The 27,070-nt window shown below is 44.8% G+C and overlaps 1 protein-coding gene across 1 annotated transcript in view; it reads right to left on the reverse strand.

Annotated features, from left to right (window-relative positions):
- LOC308166638 (collagen alpha-6(VI) chain-like) overlaps positions 1-17,507 on the reverse strand; it is a gene marked incomplete at both ends in the record, with an annotated part of 31,989 nt that extends 14,482 nt beyond the window's left edge. The window contains 17 exons of the mRNA XM_080540966.1: positions 1,040-1,093; positions 5,724-5,768; positions 6,447-6,473; positions 6,582-6,653; positions 6,823-6,876; positions 7,458-7,550; positions 8,535-8,680; positions 8,944-9,022; positions 9,173-9,522; positions 10,381-10,959; positions 11,226-11,804; positions 12,029-12,586; positions 13,037-13,597; positions 14,383-15,021; positions 15,210-15,767; positions 16,246-16,821; positions 17,426-17,507. Of these exons, the coding sequence (XP_080397092.1) occupies positions 1,040-1,093; positions 5,724-5,768; positions 6,447-6,473; positions 6,582-6,653; positions 6,823-6,876; positions 7,458-7,550; positions 8,535-8,680; positions 8,944-9,022; positions 9,173-9,522; positions 10,381-10,959; positions 11,226-11,804; positions 12,029-12,586; positions 13,037-13,597; positions 14,383-15,021; positions 15,210-15,767; positions 16,246-16,821; positions 17,426-17,507 (5,052 nt within the window). The remainder of the gene's footprint in view (positions 1-1,039; positions 1,094-5,723; positions 5,769-6,446; positions 6,474-6,581; positions 6,654-6,822; positions 6,877-7,457; positions 7,551-8,534; positions 8,681-8,943; positions 9,023-9,172; positions 9,523-10,380; positions 10,960-11,225; positions 11,805-12,028; positions 12,587-13,036; positions 13,598-14,382; positions 15,022-15,209; positions 15,768-16,245; positions 16,822-17,425) is intronic.
- Positions 17,508-27,070: the final 9,563 nt, after the last annotated feature.

Raw genomic sequence — 27,070 nt, forward strand, 5'->3', positions numbered from 1 at the left:
CTATAAGTGGTGTCAAATGTAGCAGATCAATTTGAAAATGCTACGGTGACCAACTGTGATGGTCGGATGGAATAGAGGGTGAATGGTACATGAACTCACCTGAGGTCCAGGTAGGCCATTCATACCCCTGGGTCCGTGCTGGCCTCTCTCTCCTCTCCCCCCCTTTAGAAACACATGTTCATATGTCTTACAACGCTCTCAGACCCCGACAGAGTCACCACACTCACAGTTAAAAATATAGCTTCCTGGTGACGGTTCACACCAATGGAACAGATTTAGGACTTGAGAGACATGTATGACATGTATGACTCTTGAGAGATATGTATGACATGTATGACTGAAAAGTCAGCAAACAGAGTGATGCTTTTTGACATCAAAGAGTGTGTATTTCTGTAACAATATTCTGTTCTTGACAATTACCTGTGGTCCAGACGGGCCAGGGTTCCCTAGAAGTCCTACAGTGCCTGGTTCTCCATTAGATCCCTGGTGGCAAACACATGTACAGAACACACACACACACACACACACACACACACACACACACACATACACAAACAAACAAACAAACAAACACAAACACACAAAGTGTCCAAAAGGTGGAAATCGATAATACATGAAGTAGCAGTCTCACTGATGTCACTATACCTTGAGACCAGGTGGACCTCTTCTTCCTGGAGGACCCTACGGAAGCAGCAGTTGGAACGTTATCATCACTGTTTACATTTGACCAAAATATGGTATGACATAATCAGTGGTATAGAAAGAGAATGCAACGCTAGCAGTTAGTTACGATCCAAGCCTTTTAGAGTAAAGGCCAATGCACACGGCGTGCGATTTTGTCGCACGACAACATTCGATTCTCAATTCTTTGAATTATTTCAATTGGTGTGAATGGAGAATCAAATGTTGTCGTGCGATAATATCGCATCGCACGCCGTGTGCATTGTCTCATTCAAAACAATGGAATCGAATTCGGCGGTGCGACAAAATCGGGGCCGTGTGCATTGGCCTTAAGATGATGAAATGAAAACTCTCTTACTCTGTGTCCATTGACTCCACTCTCTGCCTGAGGTCCATCCGCCCCCGCCTCTCCCTGTGGGGAGACAGCACCATGAGAGAAAAAGTGTGAGAGAAATGAAAATGATGTGTCATACATTGAAATCTGAAAATAGTTAAAGAAGATATGCTTATTTGAATGTTGGTACACCTCAGACCAAATAGCAGAGAACACTTAACGACACATAATTAGATGATGACACAGTCCTTGCTTTTGAACATAAAATGTATGCTTGTTTACAAGCCATGTATCACCCAATAGTCTATGGCAGACGAGACAGTGAATCAAATTCAAGTATTTAGTGATCCTAAAACTGTTTGTTATATCGAGTGGACTCTTCAAGGCTTCAACCTTCGTAATATGCAAAGAAGCTTTTTGCTTATTTGCGCGACTTGAGAATTGCCAACATGCTCCTCCTGAGACACCCGCTTTCCCCTTTACTGTGTCCCCTATGACTTCTACTGCCCCCTTGTACTGTCTCTCTGTTCTCCAGTGTCTATATATATATATATATATATATATATTAAAATAAATAAATAAATAAATCCTTCTATCACTGAGACTGCCAATGGCCCTGGCCTGAGCTAGGTTACTCTTCCTGATACGACTGGTGGATTGATGATTCACTTGCTTAGTCAAATGTATTGATTGTAAGTCGCTTTGGAATAAGGCGTCTGCTAAATGCCAAAAATGTAAATGTAAATCCCCACTACCACCTGTACAGTTCCTCTACTATAAATAAATAATAATAATAATTTAAAAGATCTCAAATTCTTGGCATTAACTGCCAGTATCCCCTGGTTTTGGCATAGATTGCTATTTCTTATCATGACTGATGGATAGACGATTCACTTACTTAGACAAATGGATGTGTTCTCACTTTGGATAAAGGCATCTACTAAATGTCAAAAATGTAAATGTAATGGTCTTATCTTGATTAGGTGCATTGTTGACTAAAAGGCAGACGCCACTCCACCTGACCACATATCTGAAATAAGCTTATAATCTTTACTCACTGGAGAGTGTAAAGCAAACTGTTCTAAGATCAGCACATTTCAGTGACTGGACTGTAGCCAATCATGTTACATACCGGCAACCCTGGATTTCCACTTTCGCCTTTCGGCCCCTGGACTGTGCTGTCCACTCCAAAGTCTCCCTAAAAGAAGAAGCGAAAGACAGCAGTTCAGCTAAAGAAAACACTTTATAAATTGCATTATATTTCTAAATGTTTATGGATGAAACACTTTGTGTGTTCCTTTACTGAAACCTACTGTAGTAAATTGGATAATGTAAGTTTTTCATTGCTAACAACATTGCGTGATCAACTTCTGTTTTAACCACCTGACTTCCACCTAAGATAGTTTACTGATAACACCATTGTGATATCAACCTGTCTTACTTATTTTTTTATTCAAAATACAAATAGAACATACAACTTAAAGGAGATTCATACACAATCACACTCATTGTATACCACACACAAATCCATACAAGCATACCGATTCATACACTATCAACAATTTGACATAATTCGACATAATCAACATAAGTCGTCCTCAAAGGCAATACTGCTATGCTAGTACAAATATACCATAAAAAATAAAAGCAGCATATCAAATAATAGAGCCTTCATATCACCAATGAGTTAACCTTACCACAAACGAAAATGTAACCACGTTGGCTAGGTGTCTACTTGAGAACAATAAAACAAGTGCAAAAAAGAAAAAGCTAATACAAATGATTCTAAAAGACAGAAAAGATTAAATAAAACATTTAAAAATAAAAATAACATGTAGCAGCTCGCATCAGATTCAAGACCCTGGTGCTTGCCTACCAGGCAGCTAAAGGGACAGACCCTGCCTACCTGCAGGCAATGGTCACCCCCCAAACTTCAACTGATGATTCACTTGCTTAGTCAAATGTATTGATTGTAAGTCGCTTTGGAATAAGGCGTCTGTAAAATTCAAAAAATGTAAATGTAAATAAAAGGTAAAATTCTTCTCTCTTGGATTATTATTTCTCCATGGATGTGATTGTGATTTGTGATTGGCCCCTGTTCTGGTGGCATCCTGTCTAATTTACCATTCTGTACCGTATTGAAATCCCCACCCATTAATATCATCCCCTTTCCATCCCTGGCAATTACATGTCCTTAAAGACATGTAGCATAGACAAAACCATCGAGCCAACAACCATTACCTTCCCCTATTATCTTTTATCACTTTCTCTTCAGAGAATGGTAGGGATTTATTAATGAATGTCGCCACACCCCTTTTCTTACCATGTGAAGCATGGAATACTTAGTTTACCCAATCCCTTTTCAATTTGTTATATTCACCCTCAACCAGATGTGTTTGTTGTAGTAAAGCAATTGAACATTGTAGTTTCTTCAGTTGGCTCAGTATCTTCTTCCTCTTAATAGGATGATTTAAACCTTTATAAGATACAAGATGTAATCTCTTCATATTGGTTTAAGCTGAAGCCCATGTGCTCTACACCTCCTAACAACTAAAACAACAGTGCAAAACAACACAGTAAAACAGATAAACAGATAAACAACATTTGTTATTGTACAATAACAAAAGAATGTGACTCCCAAAAGTCCCATAACCAGAGAGATGTGGCAAATTCTCCCTGAGGAAATAGCACTGTGTGCACCTGCAACATCTCAGCTGTTATGGAAAGTTGCTTCACGTAGCCCAGCTGCCTTGCGCGATCACTCTCTGTATTTTCTCTGACTCCTCAACGTGAATCCCCAAATCCTTCAGCATGGGTGCAGCCTGCGCCAGCAAAGTGAATGACTATAGTCCCAGATTACAGAAACACTTTCAACTGCTCAGGATACGGGGACTGTGCCTTCACATTCTTCTCCTTTAGTTTTTTTGGATCACGTCCCGTACCTGTTTCCTCTTCCTTTGTATCTCTGTCGTGTAGTCTTGATTGAAGTAGATGGTCCGTCCCTCTTATGTAGTCTTACATTTCCATGCTTGCTGCATCACACGATCCTTCGTTCAGTAGTCTAGGAAGCGGACGATGATCACTCGCGGGGGGGGGGGGGCAGTGTTCTCTTTCGGTTTAGGGACCAGTGAGCGGTGAGCTCTCTCGATGCCAATGTCCATGTCATCTAGAATTTGCAAAGACGTACAAATAAAATCTGTCACAAATCCTATGGTGTGGTTTTTCTCAGAGCCCTCTGGGATGCCATGTACCTGTATATTGTTCCTTCTTGCCCTTGATTCCAGGTCGTCACATTTTGCCTCCAGCTTCGCCTCTTGGTGAAGTAGAAAGGTGACTGATCTTTCCAAACGTGCAGTCCTGTCTTCCTTGTCCCCCAGCCTTTCTTCCATTCGTACTGTTCATTGCTCCAACAAGGCTGTTCGTTCGACTAGTTCCTTGATGTTAGTCTCTAGTCTTTCCAGCGCTTTTTTGTTGTCATTAGTCACTGTGGTGTGCTCTTGTCTGAGCCTACGCAACTCCGCTAGTTTTGCTTGCCGTCTTCAGACCCCATCTCCGGCCTTGTTCCCTGAGCCTGGTCGGGGCATTCGCTACTCGCATTATTTTACCCAGCCGGCTTTCTGTTTTTCCCCATCCCTTTTTCTTATCTTACATTGTTGACAATGTTTGCGCTTTATACACTTTCTGCCGTGTGTGTTGTTTTTAAGAGCAATTTTTTTCATTTTAACTTACAGGGTCACCTCTTAGTCCACGTTGTCCTTTCACTCCTTGCTCTCCCCTAATGCCCCTGTTGCCCTGCAAGAGAAACCCAGTCAAAAAGTTGAAAGGCAATGATTCACATGAATGGTAGGCCATAAAACATCATAGATACATATATTATAGTGCATGTACAAATTAGGTTGCAGTAAGTACTGAATAGTACTGAGTATTGTAATATAGTACTAAAAGTATTGAATATAAGGTAATGCGGTATGGGCAAAGTATGAGTAAATCCTAATAATGTTTCAGGCATATTTAGATAAAAAAAGAATGTATAAAATATATATTATTTTATTATAGTTAGTTTTTCTGACTTCAATAAACAACATCATTGTCTTTATTTTAAGCAATGTAGGCAATTCTTGTGTGGAAACAAAAGAAAGACAAAAAGAAAGAAAGAAATATCAGTCAAAAATATATCTAATACGAGAGCAGAAGGGAATAAGAGTAATAAGAAAGAAGATGTCTTTACTGGGCCTCCTGGGTTTCCTCTGTCTCCTGCAGCTCCAGACAATCCCGTAACACCCTGCAGACATGCAAGTGAGGAAAAAGATCAATCATCTTTCAGTGAACATTCAATCAACCAATCATTCAATCAACCAATCTGTCTGCATGTACTAACAAGCAAGTACACATCTTGATTGAGAATGACATATTTCTAAATGAGACACAGACACAATCATATGAGGAGATAAACCTTTTTTTGTTTTTTCTTTCATATTTTTCATTTTATTTGACAGATACAGTGACGATTTGGACAGGAAGGATGGGTGAGAGAGAGAGGAGGGATGACATGCAGGATATGTCCCCGGCCGGAATCGAACCGGGGACCCTGCGGTTACATGGTCAGCACTTAACCCGTTACGCCACCTAAGCGCCCCGGAAATACATTTTTTTTAACAGTAGGCGTCAATGTGGTCCAAGCTGAGAGCAACAAAATGGTGGAGGTTACCTGTTCACCGTTCACCCCACCAAGCCCGTGGTCTCCATCGTCACCCTGCAGAGGTCATGGGTACACTGATTTAGAAAACGCTTACACAATGATAGCACGACACGTACGGCCATACATACAACAAAGACCAAAACATGAACATACAAAAACATACAAACAGGGGGTGGCGGTAGCCTAGAGGTTGGAGAGGCTGGCTAGCAATCGGAAGGTCGCTGGTTCGAGCCTCGCCTCAAGAGGGAGCTGCATGTGAGCTGGTGACTGGAGGGTTGCTGGCATCATATCTAAGGTGCCTACCACTGTCCCTGTGCCCTTGAGCTGTGTTAACCCCTAATTGTTCCAGTGCTGACTAGGGGTGGGCATCGACGATCGATAATTGATCGATAAGGATCTTGGTCGATCACAAAAGAAAACATTTGGTCGATCACAAAAACAAATTATTTTTTTTTATTTTTTTTTTTGTGATCGACCAAATTTTTTATTTTGTGATCGACCAAGATCCTTATCGATCAATTATCGATCGTCGATGCCCACCCCTAGTGCTGACTATGGCTGACCCTGTGCCTATTGCAAAACATACATGTTGTTGTACTCTGTTGTGTAATGACAAAAAAGGTTGAATCTAATCTAAAACATTAACAGCTGAAGAGAATAACAAATGACCAGGTATACTTTCACACTGAACATTCACTGTGTTGTTCAAATTCCAAAGCCACATTCGCTCACCCTTTCCCCCCCGTCGCCTCTTGAACCCTGTAACACAAAAGCAGAGTAAGAGGTCCAGTGAGATTGGACTGTCTCAGATGAATGAAGCTGTCACTGATTTGGTGATGGAAAAGCAGAGACAGGAGGGAGGCTCACCTTGAGGCCTCTTCTCCCAGCACAGCCCTGTAGACCCTGGGGTCCAGATGGGCCTGGTGGCCCTCTCTCACCCTGGGAGAAAAGCAACAAGAGATACTGAGGGTCTTACAGGTCAAAGGTTCATCATCATCATCATCATCATCATCATCATCATCATCATCCAGTGTCTCAGACATCTTAAAACATAGTGTGAATCAGTCACAAAACATGAACCCCTCCTCGTCATCACATCAACACTTACGATTCCTCCCTCCTCTCCAGGGAAGCCGGGGTGACCCTTCAGTCCGGGGACACCCTGTTTAGAGAGAGATCAAAAGTAGATGAGGGAACTGAAAAGGGGCAGTCTGTTATTTTTTTTACCTTATATTTAGATACCAGCCACTTATTCTTTACAATATCCACAGTCTTTATTTTGGAATGCAACTGTGTCATATGTCTGTATTGTTAGAGTCTCAATGAACATTTACCTAGTGCACAGAACCTGTAGAATTTGAGAAACATTACCATTGATAGTATTGGGGGTATTAGACACAATCACACTTTGCCTACATATTATGTTGTCAAAATGGGTCCCCTTGGTTAAAAGTTAAATGATTGCAAAATCGGTGGATCAGCGGTTCAAACCCCGGCTGGCCACATGTTGAGGTGTCCTTGGGCAAAACAGTGAACTCAAATTGTTCCCAATGAGCGGGCCGGAGCCTTGCATGGTAGCTTGCCGCCATTGGAGTGTGAATGTGTGTCTGAATGAGGCCATTGTAAAGCACTTTGGAATAAGGAGCTACATAAGTCAGTCCTTTAACTTACTGTACATTCATATGTAAAATACAATGTTTCTGTTCGTCTCCACGTTTCATGTTTTCACAGAGGACCTCTCACCTTTGACCCTGAAGAGCCCTGGAAGCCATGGATCCCCTCATTTCCAGAGCACTTACACATCACCCCACAACACTCCCTCCCAGCCACAGTGTCCTATGGAGAGAGAGAGTTGAAGGAAAAAGAGAAAGGAGGGACAGAGAGAAAGAGAGATCAAAATGAGGAAAAAGGGTGGGAGAGAGAAAAGGAGAATGAGGGAATACACTTTGAAAGTGAAAAAATCAATTGTTGACATTATGGTAGACGCCGTAATTATGGTATCACAGACGCCAATCTAAAAATAATAATAGTTTCCACTCTGTTTTGCTTGTCTCATCTTGCTAAGTACACAGCAGGCACATGATGAGTCCATCGCATCCCGCCTGATATCCAATCTGCTACCACCCTTGAATTGTGTGGTCTGTCTTTAAGCTGGACAAGCCTTAACAAGAACAACGTTTCATAAAGGCTGAGGCTTGACACCCTTGACACCCTAACATCCTTCATCAACATCCATACAACCTATTTTCTATTGGAAACATTTCTCCATCCCTAAGGCGGTAAATTAGTCCATTAGGAACTATGGAGTTAACTAGAATGGTTCTTTGTGGTCTTGGGCGTTGTAAAAAGTGGGCATGGCATGATTGTGTATGAAAGTCTAGCAATAGAGGGAATGAATTGTCAATATCCCAGTATTCTTCCTTGGAGTGCACTGCAGATGTGTTTCATTACCGTTTACATTTGCTGGATTGGCATTCACGATTGTAACTTTTGTCAGTTCAAATGTGAATTTTTGGATTATGATCCAAAAATTATTTTGTGCAATGTGGATAGCCTACTTTCACAATCATGAAACCATTTGGACCATACAATTCTGGTTTGAGTCTACATTTGCAATAAACAACAACACCTGATAGGAATCTATCCTTTTAAAAACATTTGATGTTAATGACATCCGAAACAGCATGTACAGGTAGGTGAGACAGGACATCAGGAGGTCTGTACTATAAAGTCACAGAGGCATTAAAACATACAATTTGTTTCAGCATCATTAAAACATTCTATTTGTTTCAGCATGGTACTGCCAACATTAAAACATACTATTTGTTTCAGCATGGTACTGCCAACACTCTGCATGCCAACATCCAGAGGCTGCTTGTAGCCAAATCCTCGCCCAAACTCAACCATCTGAAGGTGGCTGGCATTCTGGACCCCCTCCAAAGCTACTGTCAGCAGGGCATGGATACCTGTTGGAGATTGCAACACATTTTCATTATCTCCTCATATAGATAATAATGATCTCATCATTAGTGATATATCACTGACCACAAAAGACAAGCTTAGATATCATTGAAGCGTTCTACAGCATGTCGGTGTGTCTTTGAAATGTCAGAATTGCAGACACTTATTCTTTTATAGTTCTCTCTTCTTAATAGTTCTTCTATTTCTGCCAATGAGGAGTCAAGTAATAACAGTACAGAAATGTGTTGACCCTGTTTGTTTGTTTTACCATTTTGACGAAGAAGCTCTGACTCTTGCTCCATTTTCTCCACATCAGCATCAAGACCGTCAGAGAAAATCACCACCACCTGGGAAAGACAAGTTATGACATTGTTTGAACAAGATTCCTACAACGTTTAAGTCTGAATTGAATCATGTCCTGTTCTTCTCTGTACTGTTCTGTTTTACCCCTGACTGTCAGATTGGCAGAAAGAAGGGATGTAAGTGTTAAGGCCCACCTTCACTCCAGCCTTTGACTGCGTCTGAAACTTGTCCTTGAAGGAGTTGAGGAGAGAGGGGTTGAAAAAGGTGTCCTCTGAGGTTGTCAGGGACATGACTTTATTCAAGACCCCTTCGTTGTACTCCTCAAAGTTGAAGTCGTCCAATAGCCGTCCGTCCTTGTCCACCACGCGGAAGCCAATTTTGGTCCTGATGGGGGTGGTCCCTGCACAGCACAGGCCCTCCAGGGTGGACACGTATCTGACTATCCCTGGCAGATAGGCCTGTAACTTGGGCTGGCCTCCGAACAGCAGCTGGGACGTGGGCCTGTGTGAAATATCGAACCCCATGGCAATGTCTACGCTGCAGCCTATTGGAGGAGAGACACATTCCTTGTAACTTTTCATTAAAATGAATCTAATTAACTCCAGTAACTACAATTGTGATGGCAGCTGGTGAAACTTGAAAATTGTTCAGACTTTTATTCAGAAAAATCTAAATACATTTCAACATTGTTGAAAATCAATAACACACTCGCTAGCCAAAACCAAAATATTGCAATGCAATGGATTTGGTGGTTAATCCCCACTACTACCTAGTTAATTATAACACTACTTTACATTGTTAGCAGGCTCACAAAACAAGCTGTGCTCGTTGACTAGCGAGAGTGTCATTGATTTACATTTTTCAGAATAAAAGTCTGAACATTTGATCGTCTGCTGACCTGTTCCCGGTTTCACCAGCTGCTGTCACAATTTATCTGGTCATACCATACCATTTATTGAAGATAACTTACAAAACGTAACCCTAATTCACACTACAGAGCCAAACCAAGCTGAGCTGAGTTGAGCTGTACTGGGCTGGCCTGGGTGGTTATCTACCAGAGATGCTCAAAAAGTACTGTACAATACAATGTGAAAGAACAATATCCAAGCCAGCGCGGTATGTTTCGGGTCAGCCCTGTAGTGTGTAAAGGTGTATTATGTTTCTTCACATGAGTGGTACAGTATGTAATCTGAAAGATAAAATAATTTGACAGATTGATAGACAGACAGACAGACAGACAGACAGACAGACAGACAGACAGACAGACAGACAGACAGACAGACAGACAGACAGACAGACAGGATAGATAGATAGATAGATAGATAGATAGATAGATAGATAGATAGATAGATAAAGTGAGACAGATAGAGACAGAGAGAGATGAGGAAGGAATGGTGCTCACCTGGTTGGTCTGCTGGCCTGGAGGTACATATGGTATCCAACACCTTTTTCTTGATGTTCGCCAGGGAGTTAAAGTTCTGCACGGTGAAGAACCTCTCCGGGAAATCTCCGGCAATTTGCAAAAGCTCGAGGTCGTGGATGTTCCCTATGCCGATGACGAACACCTCGATGTTCAGCGCCCTCAGTGCGTCCGCCGCTTCCTCCACGTCGTCGTCCGACTCGCCGTCCGTGATCACCACCAGGTTCTGGGAGACCCCGGCAGTTTTACGGCTCCCTTTAGCTGCTGTGAAGTACTCTCGAATGAACGTTAGGGCCTTTCCAATATACGTGTTCCCTCTGACCTGCGTCATCGTGAGTATGCGGTCTTTTACCGCTGCCTCCGTATAAAACTGGTTCAGGAAGAATTCCTCACGAGGGTCGTCGCTAAACTGGGCGACTCCTACCCGCACGTCTTGCTCACTGATTCGGAAGCTGCCGACAAGGTCTGTCATGAATTTCTGCATGACGGAGAAGTCGTGTGGCCAGATGCTGCTGGAGCCGTCGATCAGCATCACCAGGTCCGCCTGCTGTTTTTCACAGACTGGGAGACCAGAGGAAGGGAAGTCACTTATCCTGCAGAACCTCATTATTTCAACATACGTACACATAATACTGGGCTTTTTAAGAGGGTTATTGTTGTACTATTACTGACCAACTATTTACGGTGCTATGAATTAGTTATTGCTAGGTATGACAAAAACAAACAAAAAAAGACAAACATCTGACACACATATTTCATGTTTTGAAACTCATTTTCTCTTTGAATTTGTGAATTGAGAAGACTACATAGTTTGCATTTCCTCTTACCTGGTATGGTATTTTCACAGAGCACGCGGGAAATATTTGTATATAGTGTCTCCAAAGCCTTGAAGTTATCCACTTGGAAAACCATCGACTCGTCCCCGCCAGTCATGATCTTGAGTTCCTTCCGGTTCGCTCCCTCCACTCCGATGCTGTAGACGCTGATGCCGTTATTCAGCAGCTCCTTAGCCGGATCTGCCAGATTGTTCGGGTCTGTCGCCTCACCGTCTGTGATGACCATCAGTATCTGAGGTACCTGGAGGGCCCGTCGACCGCCATGTTCCGCGTTAAAGTACTCCAGTGAATACCTCAGAGCCCGGCCTGTATAAGTGTCGCCATGGGGTGACTTGAGTGCCTTAATGGCAGAGTGGACCTCTCTCTGGGAGTAGTATTGGTTTAGGGTGAACACGGAGTGGGCCTCGTTGGAATAGAGAATGACACCGAAGCGAGTCTTCTTCTCCCCGACCGTGGTTTGGTTCACCATGGACGTCATGAAAGAGAGCATACTTTGGAACTTCTCCAGGGTGATGCTTGTGGAGCCGTCCACCAAGAATATAATGTCTGCAACCTCCATCTTCTTACAGTCTGGCGGAAGAGCAGAGAAGAAAAGAGTTTTATATAATTGTGTGTGTGTGTGGTAGGGGAGAGGGGCATAGATAGATAGTAATAGTTTTGGTTCATTTCTTTAACTAGGTCATCTAATATCTGTTGATTTTGTTTGGTTCTGTTTATTTCTTTCATCAATGTATTATTGAGCAGTAAATGCAGCTTAGTGTAGAGATAAGGGTAGTGTAATATATGCCACTCACCTCTATCTGGTTGACAGATTGCCAATGCTAGCTGGCTCTCCAAAGACTTGAGTCCGTCAAAGTCCGCCTCAGAGTAGACCCTCTCTTGTGCACCACTGATCTCCAGCAGTTGTGTGGTATTGGCATTGACAACTCCAATGGCGTAGATTAACACACCCTTATCCCTGAGAGCTTGGGAAGGCACCACAACTTGATCCTGGGCCTCTCCATCAGTTACAACAATCAGGAACTGCTTCTTGTCAGTGCGCCCACCTTTGTCCGAGTCAAAGTACTGTGAGATGCGGGAAATGGCTTCACCAGTGTGTGTGCCTCCTCCTATCTGCTGCATTGTGTCTATCTTGTCACCCATGCTACGTTTATCATATAGTTGGTTGAGAGGGAATTCCATTCGTTGGTCAGTGCTGTATTGCATGACTCCAATGTGCACTTTATCCAGGCCAATAACAGACTTGCTCACAATTGATTTCATGAATTCCTTCATTTTCTGAAAGTCCTCAGGGTTGATGCTGCCTGAGCTGTCGATCAGAAAGAGGAGGTCCCCCTGTGTGTCCTTACAAGCTGTGAAGAGAGAACAAATTGTGGAATTCTTGTCATTAGTTGCCGTAACTTATTTGGGATCATAATCGACCTCTAGCCCTAACCCATAGGCATGTCAAGACTATCTTAGCAAAATAGTAATGGACCTATCCAATCCTTTTAGATCTACTGTACACAAGATGTGGGCTAAGATAATGGCTAGTTTATATAAACTTGTATCTCATATGAGTTCAGTCAGTGAATCTGTGAATCTGAAAAAGTACACATGGTATTTCATTACATCTGACTCTTCATCTTCAATCACTACCCATTTACATTTACATTTTTGGCATTTATCAGACATCTTTGTCCGAAGCGACTTACAACAAATACATTTGACTAAGTAAGTGAATCATCCAATGCTTTTAAATTCACAACGGGAAGTGTGCACTTCAGTGAGAAGGGTAGAACATTTAAACACAGCCAGATTACCGTTAGGAGAGCAGATATCAGTGATGATGTCATCCTTAATGGGCTTCAGGGCATCATAGTCATTGACAAAGAACATTTTCTCCCGGCTTCCACCAATATCCAGCAGCTCAGTCTCATTGGCACCCTTCACTCCAATGGCATAGACAGTGATGCCCTGGTCCCTCAGCCTCTTCGCCGGTTCTTTCACCTTGTCACTAGACTCCCCGTCCGTGATGACAATGAGGTACTCGGGTACCTTGGCACCACGACTGGCCCCTGCCTTCTCAAAGTAAGGGTCGATAAAGGACAGCGCTGCTCCGGTGTTTGTCCCGCCTCCTATTTGTCTGATATCTTCCACAGCCTTCTCCAGCTGTTTGCTGTCTGTGTAAGTTGGCAGGTCAAATTCCAAATTAGGGGTCTGTGAGTACTTTGCCACACCCACACGGACGTGCTGCGGCCCAATGTGGAACGAGCGGATGAACTCGATGATAAACTCCTTCATGTCTTGGAAGTCTTGTGAGGAAATACTCCCTGAATGATCAATCAGGAAGAATATGTCGGCCTCCTCTGTTTGCACACAACCTAGAGGAGAAAAAAAGCTAGTGTCAGCTTCACATCATTGGACATCATTTCCTCTCACCACATTTTGAGCTTTCTTTGTCAATAACTTATGTAATAATCCACCACTAAGAGGAATATGGAGAATATGTATTTTCCCCCAGACTCCTTTCCTTGGTGGTAGACTGTCTGTCAAAGATCATACATTTGTTCTTCAGTGTGAGCGGTGAAGTGCCAATCAAAGGGGCTGCCTCCTCCCAACTGCAGCACTTGATAGGGCTTTGTAAAATGTTGAAAATCAAGGATAAAAAAGTCATGTTTTTTTTTAGCACAGCGATCAAGTATTTTTCTGAAGCCCATTCTATTTTGAGTTGGGACATATACAGTTTACATGATGGTACACATTTTTTAAATAATTATTTAGAAAGGCAGTCTATGCGCTTCCTGTGCAGGTGCTAAACTGAAGAAAATGGGGATAGGCAGACTTTTAGCTGTTTATATGGTTTGATGCGTTGTGACCGAGAGTGATAGGGGAATCAGAATAAGTCTTTGGTTATGCATTTCAGCTAATCCTTCTCTGAGTCCCAACATACCCCATATCACATTGATTGGGCTTCCTAAGAAATACTTGATCGCTGTGATAGAATGTTTAATTTGATTCTCAATTTGCAACATGTTACAAAGCTCTTTCAAGCATTGTAGTGAGGGAGGAGGGCATGTCACAACCCTATTGAACAGCGCTTTAAGTGCATTTCCTTTCCTATTTAAAAACAGATACATAATAAGAACAAATCCTCTTTGCCTCTAACCTTGTTTGGCACTGTATTTCCTGGAACTGACTGAGACTGCTGAGCTGATGAGGTTGTAGCACAACATCTTCTTCAGGCTGTGCTCCAGGGTCTTGAGCTTGGCAAAGCTGTCCACATTGAAAACATGCTTCTGGGCGGGATGAGATGCCATCTGCCTCAGCTCCTTCACATTGGCACTCTTGATTCCCACAGCGTAGACTGTGACTCCAGTACGGCGCAGGTCAGCGGCCGCGGTACTCACGTTGTCCTGAGACTCACCATCGGTGATGACTATCGCCACCTGCTGCACGCCCTGACTTTTCCGACTGCCCTTCTCCTTGAGGAAAACCTTCTCCCTGGCAAACTGCAGGGCGGCACCAGTGCGGGGGGCGGCACCAGTGCGGGTGCCACCTCCGCGGTACGGCAGGATGTTGATGAACTGAAGGATTTCACTCTTGTCGTCAAAGGCGTTCAGGTAGACCTGGACAGAGGAACTGTCATTATAAAGGACTATGCCAACCCTCACCCTCTTCAAGCTCACATCAAGGCTATCTACAATCTTGCGGAGGAAACCACGAATCAGTTGGAAGTCTGCCGTTGTGATACTCCCAGACTCTTCCACAATGAATACTATGTCTGCAAGTTTGGCTGATTTGCAATCTGCAATAGAGTAACAGTAAGTAGAGTCTTTAGTAAACAGTCTTTTATGAGCTTTTTAATGAAAAAGATAAAGAAAAAGATAGATCATGTATTTCAAATAAGTCAACAGCAGTTTGTAATTGGTTATGCATACAGATTCAGTTGTCTCACAGAAATATTGACTTGATAATGAAAAGAAAACATCTTACCTCCACTGAGAGTGACGGCCTGCTCCTCAGCATCAAAGACAGTCTTCAGCACAGGTGCAATAGCTGCTCTTTGGTACACATATGGTGAGGTGGCTACTGTTTTCAGTTCCTCAAGTGTTGATGAGCCCAGTCCGATGGAGATAACAGTCACCCCTTCAGCTTTAACTGAGCGTGCCGCCTTACCCACGGCATCGTTGGAATCCCCCCCTGTCACCACGACCAGATACTGGCTGAAGCCTTGGTTGGCACGGCTGCCAGATGCTGCAGTAAAAAAATGGGTGCGGGCATACTCTAGGGCATCGCCTAGGTTGCGAGGGCCGTTCTGGCGCAGTTTCCAGCTTCGGATAGCAGCCATGGTCTCCTCCTTGCTTTTGTGGGCGTTGAATAAAAACTCTACCTTCGTGTCTCTGCCAAACTGGGCCAGACCAAAACGGTGGGCGGCACTGCCCACGTTGAGCTGGTTTCCCAGTCGGAACAGTAGGGTTCTGACCTGCTGAAAGTCTGCCTTTGCCATGCTGTCCACCAAGAAGAAAATGTCTGCAAATTTCTGTGTCAGAGCTGAAAAAGAAGAATCAGAATCAGAATCAGAATCAGAAGACTTTATTGCCATGACATGTAAACATGTTAGGAATTTGGTTTGGGACAGTGGAGCACATTATTAAGAAGATAATTTGTTTTCCTTTTTTGACCCTTTAAATGTTGATTACATTTCTTTGGCTGGAAATAATCTTTCAAAAGATTGGCACGGTTGCTTGGAATGGGTCCACATGGTACAACTCTAGCTGACATGCAATACAATCTACACTTTATAATTCATGCATCAATCATGATAATATGCTATGCAAAGTAGTTGCATGAGGGCAACAGAAAGTCATATACAGTAGGTGCCGTTAACCTACATCTAGACAAAACATTGACAATAGAGAATGGTCTTGGTGGGCCTCTCATTTGAGATGTGTCACTTGTTTGAACATATTTATAAGAGCTGACATTTGCTTGAGCACTTTTGTCACTTGTTAGAAATTGTTTGCTTTACCTAGCCTCTGATCGCACACTGTCTGCAGTAGACCTTCTGAAAGTCTCTGCAGGGCCTTGTAGTTGTCAATGCTGAACAGGAAACGCTCATGGGGCTTGTTAGTGATACCCTGGAGTTCAGCCAGATTGGCCGCCCCCACCCCAATACCGAACACGATGACCCCCTGCTTCCTCAGAAGTCTGGCAGGCTCCAGCACGTCGTCTGAAGAGTCCCCGTCGGTGATCACCACTGCAATCTGCGGCACTCTCTGGTCGGCACGGCTACCGGCCTCCTTGGTGAAGTACTGCGTCTGGAGGAAGGTGATGGCTTTGCCAGTGGCTTTACCACCTGTTAGATATGGGAGATTGTCCACTTTCTCTAGTAGAGCCCTTTTGTCTGTGTGATCCGCCAATCGGAATTCCTGGTGAGGCTCATCACTGAACTGCGCCAGCCCCACCCGAACCTTGTCTACACCGATATCCAGCCCTTCCACAAAGTTGCGGAGAAGCTGACACACCTCCTGGAAGTTGTCAATACCAATGCTGGAGGAACCGTCCACAAGGAACACAATGTCCGCCACTGAGGCCTGGCGGCAGTCTGGAGAGGAGGGAAAATTACATTACAATACATTAAATCTAATCTTTGTGGAATGTTATAAAATAGATTTACACATTTACTTTCGATTGTCGATTACCATTTGTAGTCAAGTGCACATCCAATCTCATAAGGTGGTAGCTAGGCAGATTTCCTTCTCTTCTATCCACATTTACCATATCATTAATATATGATCTTACATCTTAGCAGTTGAATTGAAGTTGATTCAATTTGCCAGCCGTCACAAATAGATAAATACACATGTTTGGGTACTTTTTACTCTTTAGCGAATAAAAAAGTGTATAACTACCGTATACGTAGTATACCTACTATACTATAATAGTACCTATAACGGCAACATTTCAATTTAGTACTCTTGCTCTGAAAGAGGGTAAACAAAAACGATGTGACTGCTTTCTGCTTGTAACCGTTAACATTTTCGAACCGCTCATTAAGGATGGATGACAGCAGAGACTGAACTCTCTGAACAATTTATAATGAAGTGAAATTAAACATTATATTATTGACAGCCATTAACAAGGGCATTATCAAGGGATGTGTGTCCCAGGCCTTATGTTATCAACAGGAGACAAACATTCCTGCTTACCTGTTTTTTGTGCACCACCGATGAAAAAGCATGTTGCTATGGTGAAGATTGTCAGAAGGCTCTGTGTCCCCTGAGCCCCCATGTTGGAGTATTTTTTACTGGTTTTTCTCCCTGAAAAAAAAAAATCTTTATTAGAGGATTGGAATATGCCATGTTCATATTTTACAGCTGACAATTCAATCCATCAAATCGGTTCACCATTTAGACTCAAACTGCCACCCCCCAAGCCATTATGTGACTATCATAACTGGAAGAATATGTGTGTCCTCATTTCAGAAACCACAGATTTTTTATTTATTTTTTGTATTGCATGATGACTGAAGACCACAGTGATCCCACACTCCCACAGCGATGCTGTACCATAATTGTCACTCAAAATCCCCCAAAAGCCTGCGTGGTGTAGTCTCCAAATGTTTTAATTGGGACACCACCCATCCTACAAATCATAGCAAGACATGCCAAGGAATCAATCAATTTATCCTGGGTCAGTAAAGTTAATTTCACTCTAATACTTTATGTCTGCCCCTCCACAAAGGTGTCTGGGGCATTTCCTCCTGTAGATGAGATCACAAGCTACAGGCTAGATTCTTTTATGAATGTTTTTATGGAGAAAGAGGTTTAACAGCTGATACTGTATCTGACACACAGTTACTAACTAGGCTTTCCACATGGCCCTAGGCAACAGACATGATAGTGAGCAGATTTGTTATGAGATGAATGGTTGTGTTTGAAAGCTCCTACTGAAACCTATTTAGTAGGCATTTTATTCAGTCTATTTAGTAGCCATTTTATTCAGTCTATTTAGTAGGCAATAAGACTGTACAACTCCTCCAGCTGGCTCGATCAGGGTGATCAGAGTCAGGCTGGTCGATGTTAATTAATACTGGACGGTTCTTACTGTATATAAGATGTTTCAGATGTCTATTTTATTCTACTATTCTCTTGTCACTTTATTTTGTTGTTGTTGTTTGTGAGCTGCTGTAACAATTGGAATATGTTCAGAGATCAATAAAGTACCAATTTATCTATCTATCTGTCTATCTATTTATCTATCAACTACCTACGAAAAAATGACAGTCAGTTTGCTGATACTTTTAACAGTATCAGCAAACTGACTATCATTTTCCTGAGACTCAGGGCAATCCTGAGAATCGGAAAGCAAGAAGGGAACTGGACGTGCATGATGGCAACAATCGCCGGAAGTTCCAGCAAGACCCCAAGTACCTCGGCGTAAGCTTGGACCGGACACTGTCCTACAAGCAACACCTGGATGAAGTGAAGGCCAAAACAACAGCAAGGGTCTCACTCATCCGCCGCCTGGCAGGTTTGACTTGGGGAGCTTCTCCCCAGACCCTACGCATATCCACGCAAGCCCAGACCCTTCCCGTAGCAGAATACTGTGCCCCTGCCTGGAGCAGAAGTCCACATGTAAAAAAGATAGATCCTGTCATCAACAGCGCCCTCCTAACTGGTTGTCTGAAACCCACCCCTGTGTCCTACCTGCTTGTCCTAGCTGGAATCGCCCCAGCCAGCCTCCGATGGGAGGCCCTGGCAAGAAAAGCGGGGAAGTTCATAAGCTTTCGCTTGAAAATCATCCAGGACAAAAGCCTCTGCATTTCAACACAGGTGTAAAATATACACTTTTTATAATACATTGTCCCTGATACTATGTCTTGTATAGCTGAACTAGATGACACTGGCAGCAGTACCAGTGACAGTATTGTGTATTGGCGCAGGTTGTTTTTAAAGCCCTAGCTATTAATTCATGTTATAAAACGGATGGGTGAAATCAAGCAATCTGATTGGTTCATAGCCGTGGTATATTGAGCGTATACCACAGCTACGATTAGTAGAGCCTCGTCACAGTTCGAAATGAATACACCTGTTTCACGGTCAACATTCCAAATATAACAGACTTTTAATTCAATCTCAATATCAACTTAAAAAAATAAAATAATAATCCTACGCAAAGTAACCATGTAGATTCCCAATATGTGGTCTGTTTATCAAAATAAAGCCTGTTTGAAAATGTGTCGAGACGTTTTCGGAGTGCCCTGCCTGCGTCCACTACAGCCGCGCGCTGTGACAACAGCACTTGTCAGCGTTCCAAATCCGTTACAAAATATCAAACACATACCTGTTACGTCTGTAGTTTTACGACAGTTTGGACTTTACTACAGTGCCGTATTACGTTTTGTGTTACACACGTTGTTGAATAAATGGAGAGAAGCTCCGACCTGAAGCTCTGAGTTCTGCCTCCGTTATTGAACATAACATTGGCGACGAGGATGGCTGATTGTTCTCTACCTCCACCCTCTCCTTTCCTAGCAGTCCCGGCAGAACCACCGATTCCGTGGAACCGCTGGATTTCCTCGTTCGAGACATATATCCTAGCCGCCGGCTTAGAGGACATATCTGATAAGAGGAAATGTGCGCTGCTGCGTCACTGCCTAGGAGCAGAGGGTCAGCGCGTGTATGGAACTCTCGGCACCGCGGCGAGATACACAGACGCTGTGGAACTACTGAAGCAACACTTCGCCCCTCCACAAAGCGCTCTTCTCCGCCGCGTCATATTCAGACGAAGACACCAACGTACAGGTGAGACAGTGACACAGTATGTGGCTGATCTGCGGGGTTTGGCGAGCTTATGCAAGTTCGGGACATTACAGAACGAAATGATAAGAGACCAACTCATCTTACACACGAACTGTGACAAGATTAGGGAAAAACTGTTACTGGAAAATGATGAACTTACATTATCAGCAGCTCTGAACATGGCGGTCCAGGTTGAAACAGCTTTGGAATGTGCAGTTAGTTTTTCAGCCTCTCCCAGCTCACCGGCAGAGGGCGCGCACAGCCTACAGGTGCCCCTCCTCCACGTGAGTGCAGCCAGCGGCGGGGAGAGCGTTTTACTGGCCTCTCGGTCACGCGACCAGCCACACCAGCCGTGTGGGAATTGCGGCTCTTCTGCACACAATTCAAGAGCTCAGACATGCCCAGCCCGTGGTAAAACCTGCTCCAACTGCGGGAGACTAAACCACTTTCACAAGGTCTGCAGGTCTGCCCCAGCTAGAGCTTCCCAGTCACCTACCACAGTCATCCATAATGTCAGCTCAGGACGAGCGCCATTCAAAACATGATCGTTGATGGTTGGTGATGTCACTCTGCCGCTCCTCCTAGACACTGGAGCCACAGTGTCCCTTGTGAACTTGACGACCTATACACAGTTCTTCTCCCATGTGCCCCTGGGGTTGCCCTCCACCACCCTGCGTGGCTATGCCAACTCTGAGATTGACATTGTGGGCTCTTTTCAGCTGCCTGTGAAGTACGGGGAGAGGACACTGCCGGCTTTCAGGTTCAACGTTGCACGCCACGGGACCAACCTGTTAGGCCTCGACCTGTTCAACGCCCTCGGTTTCACCCTGCTAGACACAGCTGGCTCAGAGATTCACACCGTTTCCATCCCCTGACAGCAACAGTGGCCTGCGCTGTTCAGCGGTGTAGGCTGCCTCGACACTTTTGCCCACCAGCCTCTGTTAGATCCTACAGTGATGCCTGTTATACAGCCCCTCCGCCGCTCCCCCCTGGCTCTCCGCGATGACATCTCCTCTCAACTACAGAGCATGCTCGATAGCGACATCATTGAGCAGGTGAATGCATCGCCTTGGATCTCCAACCTGGTGGTGGCGAAGAAGAAGTCTGGGGGGCTGCGCATCTGCGTGGATCTGAGAGCGGTAAACAAGGCCATCATCCCTGACAAATACCCCCTGCCAACGATAGAGGAGCTCACCGCCCAGTTCTACGGGTCCAGCGTGTTCTCTAAACTGGACCTCCGTCAGGGTTACCTCCAAGTGCCACTACACCCCGAGAGCCGCAACCTCACAGCGTTCATCACTCACAGAGGGGTTTTCCGCTACAAACGCATGGCTTTCGGTTTAAGCTCCGCCCCCAGCTGCTTCCAAAAGATCATGGCCTCCATCTTCGCTGGGATCCCAGGTGTGGCCATCTATCTTGATGACATCGTGGTTCACGGGGCCACCGTCGAGAGCCACGACGAGCGTCTCCACAGTGTGTTCAGTGCATTGGCCAAGCATCACCTCACACTCAATGGTGAGAAGTGTGTATTCGACGCCCCAGCCATTGACTTTGTGGGGTTCCGCCTCTCAGCTGATGGCACGTACCCGCTGCACTCGAACACTCGAACACCGAGGCCATCCAGGCATGACGGCATACTACCTCCGTTTCCTGCCACAGTACTCGGCCACAACCACACCACTGCGGAAGCTGTTGAAGCATGACGAGCCCTGGCTCTGGACGTCTGCCTGCGCAGACGCCGTACGCCTCCTGAAGGCCCAACTCACATCGCCACCGGTCCTGGCGCATTTCGACCTGGCCAGCCCCACTCTTGTCACGTGCGACGCCTCTGCCACAGCCATTGGTGCGGTGATGTCCCAGCTGCAAGGGGGGGTGGAGAGACCGATCGCCTTCGCCTCCCGTGCTCTCAGCCCCACGGAACAGAAGTACTCGGTGGGGGAGCGGGAGGCCCTAGCATGCCTCTGGGCATGTGAGCGCTGGCACATGTACCTCTATGGACGTCTATTCACACTGAGGACAGACCACCAGGCCCTCATCACCCTCCTGGCCACGTCTGGCACCGGTCACAAGCCACTCCGCCTCCACCGCTGGGCCGACCGCCTGCAGCAGTACAACTATCGGCTACAGTTCACGCCAGGACGAGACAACGTGGTAGCCGACTTGCTATCACGCTCAATCCCCAGCCAACCCACAGCCCCAACCTTGACCCCCGGACTGGACCAGGCTGAGCATGACCTCGTCCAGCTCCTCCACACACCCCTTCAGGAGACGGTGTCGCTGAAAGAGCTCCGGGATGCCTCAGCCGATGACCCCACCCTCGCTACACTCTCAACCTACATCACGCAGGGGTGGCCGGCAAGAGTACCTGACGAGCTACTCACTTACTCCAGGATCAGGGAGGAGTTGTCGGTTTGGAATGACACCTGTGTCGCTCGCGGGTTCTGCACTGTGGTCCCAGGTGTCCTTCGGGCGCGTATCCTTGCTATGGCGCACGAGGGTCACCTGGGCATAGTCAGGCTCAAACAGCGCTGTCGTGATGTTGTGTGGTGGCCAGGCATCGACAGGGAACTCGAAACCCTGGTCAAGGATTGCACTGCCTGTCTCCTTAGTGGTAAGACCAGGGCTCCAGCTCCACCCCCGCCCATGCAGCCGTTGGACTGGCCATCTCAACCCTGGGAGCACCTGCAACTGGATATCTGCGGCGAGCTGCATGGGGTACCACATCACCAGCGTTTTCTCGTCGTGACCTACGACCTCCACTCTAAGTGGCCAGAGGTGACACCTGTGGGCTCGGTCACAGCAAAGGTGCTGATCGACATTCTCGACGCTCTGTTCGCACGTTGGGGCCTGCCCAAGAGGATCACGACTGACAACGGTCCTCAAATGATTTCCCATGAACTGTCCTCCTATCTAGTGGGTAAAGGGATCCACCACATCCGCACAGCGTTCTACCACCCTGCTGCGAACGGGGGGGTGGAACGGCTGAACCAAACACTGAAGAATGGCATCAGGGCCCACCTGGCACAAGGGTGCACGCTCACCACCAGCCTCCTCCAGACGCTGTTGCATTATCGGGCCACGCGACACGCCACTACAGGAGTCTCCCCAGCCTCCCTCATGCTGGGGCAGGAGCTCCAGCTGCCTCTCGATAGGCTCCGCCCTACACTAGCTCAGCCCCCGGTCCATCCAGTTCAAGCCACAGTCACCAAACACCAGCGCTTGATGAAGGATCGTTTCGACAGGGCCAGACGTGCTAGGCCACCTGTCATTGCTGTGTCGGACTGGGTCAGGATCCGACGACCTCATCGGGACAACAAACTCCAGTCGTTTTGGTCTGACCCTGTCCAGGTCAGCAAACAGCTTGGCCCGGCCTTGTTTAGGCTCGCCGACGGCACTCGCTGGCATGCTACCCGCCTGCGTAAGGTGCAGCCTCCCCCTGGCCCAGCGCTGAGTGTGGCCTCTTCCACAGTCTTGCCAGCCGCACGGTTGGATGAAGCAGCAACCCCGGCCTACCAGGCTCAGCCCCAAGGCGTGGAGCCGCCACCAGTGGCTGTGGCTGCACCAGAGCCACGTCTGGTTCGAGCACGCAACAGGCCCGATCACTTGCGTGCAGTGTTGCCACAGTTACTTTGAAAAAGTATTCTGATTACTGATTACTCCTTTAAAAAGTAATCTAGTTACTTTACTGATTACTTGATTTTAAAAGTAACTAAGTTAGATTACTAGTTACTTTTTTAGTTACTATTGGCAGCTGCCTAGGCACCCGACCCCCCCCCCCCCCCCCGAAACATAAAAATGAAAACTGTTTTTTGCCAAAACTCATTTTATTTTAACAGTAACTTAAATTACATAATTAAACTTTAAACAATAACTTAAAACAACAAAATAAAGAGTCTTTCTTTGCCTCACCCAACATAAATACTTGTTTTTAAACAATAAAATAAACATAATCTTTATTTAACAGTAACTAGCAAGGAGTGGTTTCACAAAACCTAAAACCTACCCTGACCATTCAGGCTTTTACCACAGGACAATATTTTCTTGCCAGCACAGAGTGTACAACGAACATTTATGTTCTTGTCATCCTTTGCTGACACAAACTCAAAATAATCCTTATATTTCCAGCTATTTAACGCATATCTCTGTTCCCGCTCCAGGCCAGATCGGGGCCGGTGGCTTTCCGTGCGATTTTCCGTTCTACGTTCTAATGCTTTGACTTTTCTTTCGAAAAATGTGAATACATTTCCGCGTTGTCGAAAATCAATGACACATCGCTAGTCAACTAACACGGCTTGTTTTATGAGCCTGCTAACAATGTAAAGTAGTGTTGTAGTTAACTAGGTAGCAGTCCAATCCATTACGTTGCAGTATTTTGGCTTGACTAGCAAGTTTGTGTTGTGATTCTCAACAACGTTGAAACGTAGTTTCACCCTTTTCCATATTTTTGAATAATAAATGTGTGGACTGACAATGTAGCGCAGCCTAACTTATTCTAATAATTATTTAACATAATGAACTATGCGTTCATCCTACCTGGTTTCATCAATGCAAAGCCGTTGTGAGACTCACATTTTCCGTGCTCACAATGAATGTTCCCTTCCACCTATACATGCGAGTCGTCCTTTTCATCAATGAATGTGATAAAGACGCACTGACAAGAGGAATCGATTGGTGCATAAAAACCTTGAGAACTGCCGGATTAAAGTGACGTCCATAATAATAATAAATAATAATAATACATTAGACTTATAGCGCTTTTCTAGACACTCAAAGACGTCCATATCACCAGATAGCCAACAAATAGTGACCGATGGGAGATGCCAGTTTTTTTTTTTTTTGCGCCGATTTAGTTGGCAATGTTTTTCATAAAATTAAACTGCATTTGCTTTGTTACTGTTCACATGTGTGGTGCAGTCACATTCACATAGCCTATAAGTAAACATTAAGTTTGAATTATTTACTGAGCTGGCGTTACTTTTTTTAAACCACACACCGCATGTGGACCCCAATTGAGGACCCCAATTTAAATAAGCCAGTGGCTTTCTTGGGTTTTTATCCTTTTAGTTGACCTTGTATGTAATATGTACTTTCATGTACCTACTTCTGCAAACCTTCTAATAAAGTTTTCAATCAATCAATCAATCAATGTCGGCTATTTCAGCAGCACGCACCATGTCCACCTACTTCTCACTATGAGGGGTTCAGCGTCAGTGCACCCCGCTCTGTTACCTTCGCATAGTTGTAGCCAATAAAGGCCTATATGTAGGCTATATAGGCTATTATATATCATTTATATACCTAATACCAACATCAAAATAGATTGTATGCCTCTACAAATCATATTACACCAGGTAAAATCCGTCACAACTTGGAATAAATCCATCGCAATTTGGAATATTTTAGAGCTCCCCCAAAATGTCACAAACCATGTTTCCAGGGGAGCTCATGTCACCACTAGGGGAGCTATAGCTCCCCGAGCTCCCCCTTATTTCGCACCCTGGGAGTGGCTAGAGTGCTCTCCAGGTAAAGTTACACATAAACGGCGACATACCGAGATAACTGACGGAGAGCTGGACCAACTGGAGAAAGACCGAAGTGAACACAACACCGTGAAGCAGACCAAGTGGGTAGTGAAGTGCTTTGAAGACTGGTGTCAGAGTAAAGGTGTGGTCGTGGACTTTCAGACAGTGTCAAAACAGCAGTTAAATGGCATTTTGAGAGAATGTTATGCTACTGTTAGAAACGGTAAAGGCGAACAATATGGACTGAGCAGCTACATTGGTCTCCGTGCTGGACTCAACCGACACATTAACGACCCACCGCTGAGTCTGTCCTGGTGCCTCCTCAAAGACACTGAGTTCACAACTTCAAACAATGTGTTCACCGGCGTTGTCAAAATGTTGAGGAAGAAGGGACTCGACACAACAGCACATCACTCGTCCATTACAGACTCGGATTTCAATGCTATAAAAAGCGAATCCTAAACCCTAACACCCCAGAAGGACTCGTCAACAAAGTGTGGTTTGACATTCAGCTACACTTTGGGCGCAGGGGAAACGAGGGGAATCGGCAGCTCAAACCCTCGTCATTCACCATAAAAACGGACGAAAACGGAGTGAAGTATGCAACGTTGACATTCAATGAGCACACAAAAAACCACAACGACCCACAGGCGAGGAACAGAGAGAGCACAAGGGGATTAATGTATGAACTGCCTGGTGATCCTCTCTGCCCTGTCTCTTCGTTGGCAAAATACCTCTCCCTCCTACCTCGGGACGCACCAGCCTTTTATCTTCACCCAAGAAGAAGTGAACGTTGATATCGACAGTGTTTGGTAAATAGCCTACTTAGCCTAGCCTAATGCGTAATGCATATCATTTAGATTACAACTAAATTAGGATGAAATGACATTTTGAAATGAAATTGTATTTATATAGCGCATTTCATAGAGGCTATAACGTTACTAAAAGCTAATGTTACAGGTTCACTCGAGAGCCGATGGGCGTCAATCACCTGGCTACAATGTTGCAACGTCTCTGCAAAGCTACTGGAGACCAAATCACGGGGACCGAAGAAAGTGGAGCAATATCCTCGCTGCACCCACACCCACACACAACAACACACAGGCTGCTCCACCTAACAAAAAATGCAAGCCCAGTAACGATACAAGTGCTAGTTATCCTGCACAGTTTTTTAGTGGGTGTACAATCAACGGAGACATCCAAATTAATGTAAATAAATAGATGCAAATAATGAAAATGTGTAAATAAATGCTAAATTCCTATGAAATCTACAATGCTAGTAGCCTAGGCTAATGAAAAAGAACGTTAGTGTTGTTGCTTAGCGACCAACTGCAATAAGAGGAACTATTTTATTTGAGGGGAACTATTTAAGATGATTAATTACGAATAAAAACTATTTGAATTTGAGTGTGCTTTTCTAATTCTTATTGACAGTGTTGGTAGCCGTTTTATAAAAGCAATAGCTCACTTCAGGCCAGTGGTATATGCTTATTATATCATTATCCGACATCCGTGCTGGACTCAACCG

This window comes from Nansenia antarctica, assembly GCF_963989245.1.
Source record: "Nansenia antarctica genome assembly, chromosome: 10".
NCBI classification, from domain to species: Eukaryota; Metazoa; Chordata; class Actinopteri; order Argentiniformes; family Microstomatidae; genus Nansenia; species Nansenia antarctica.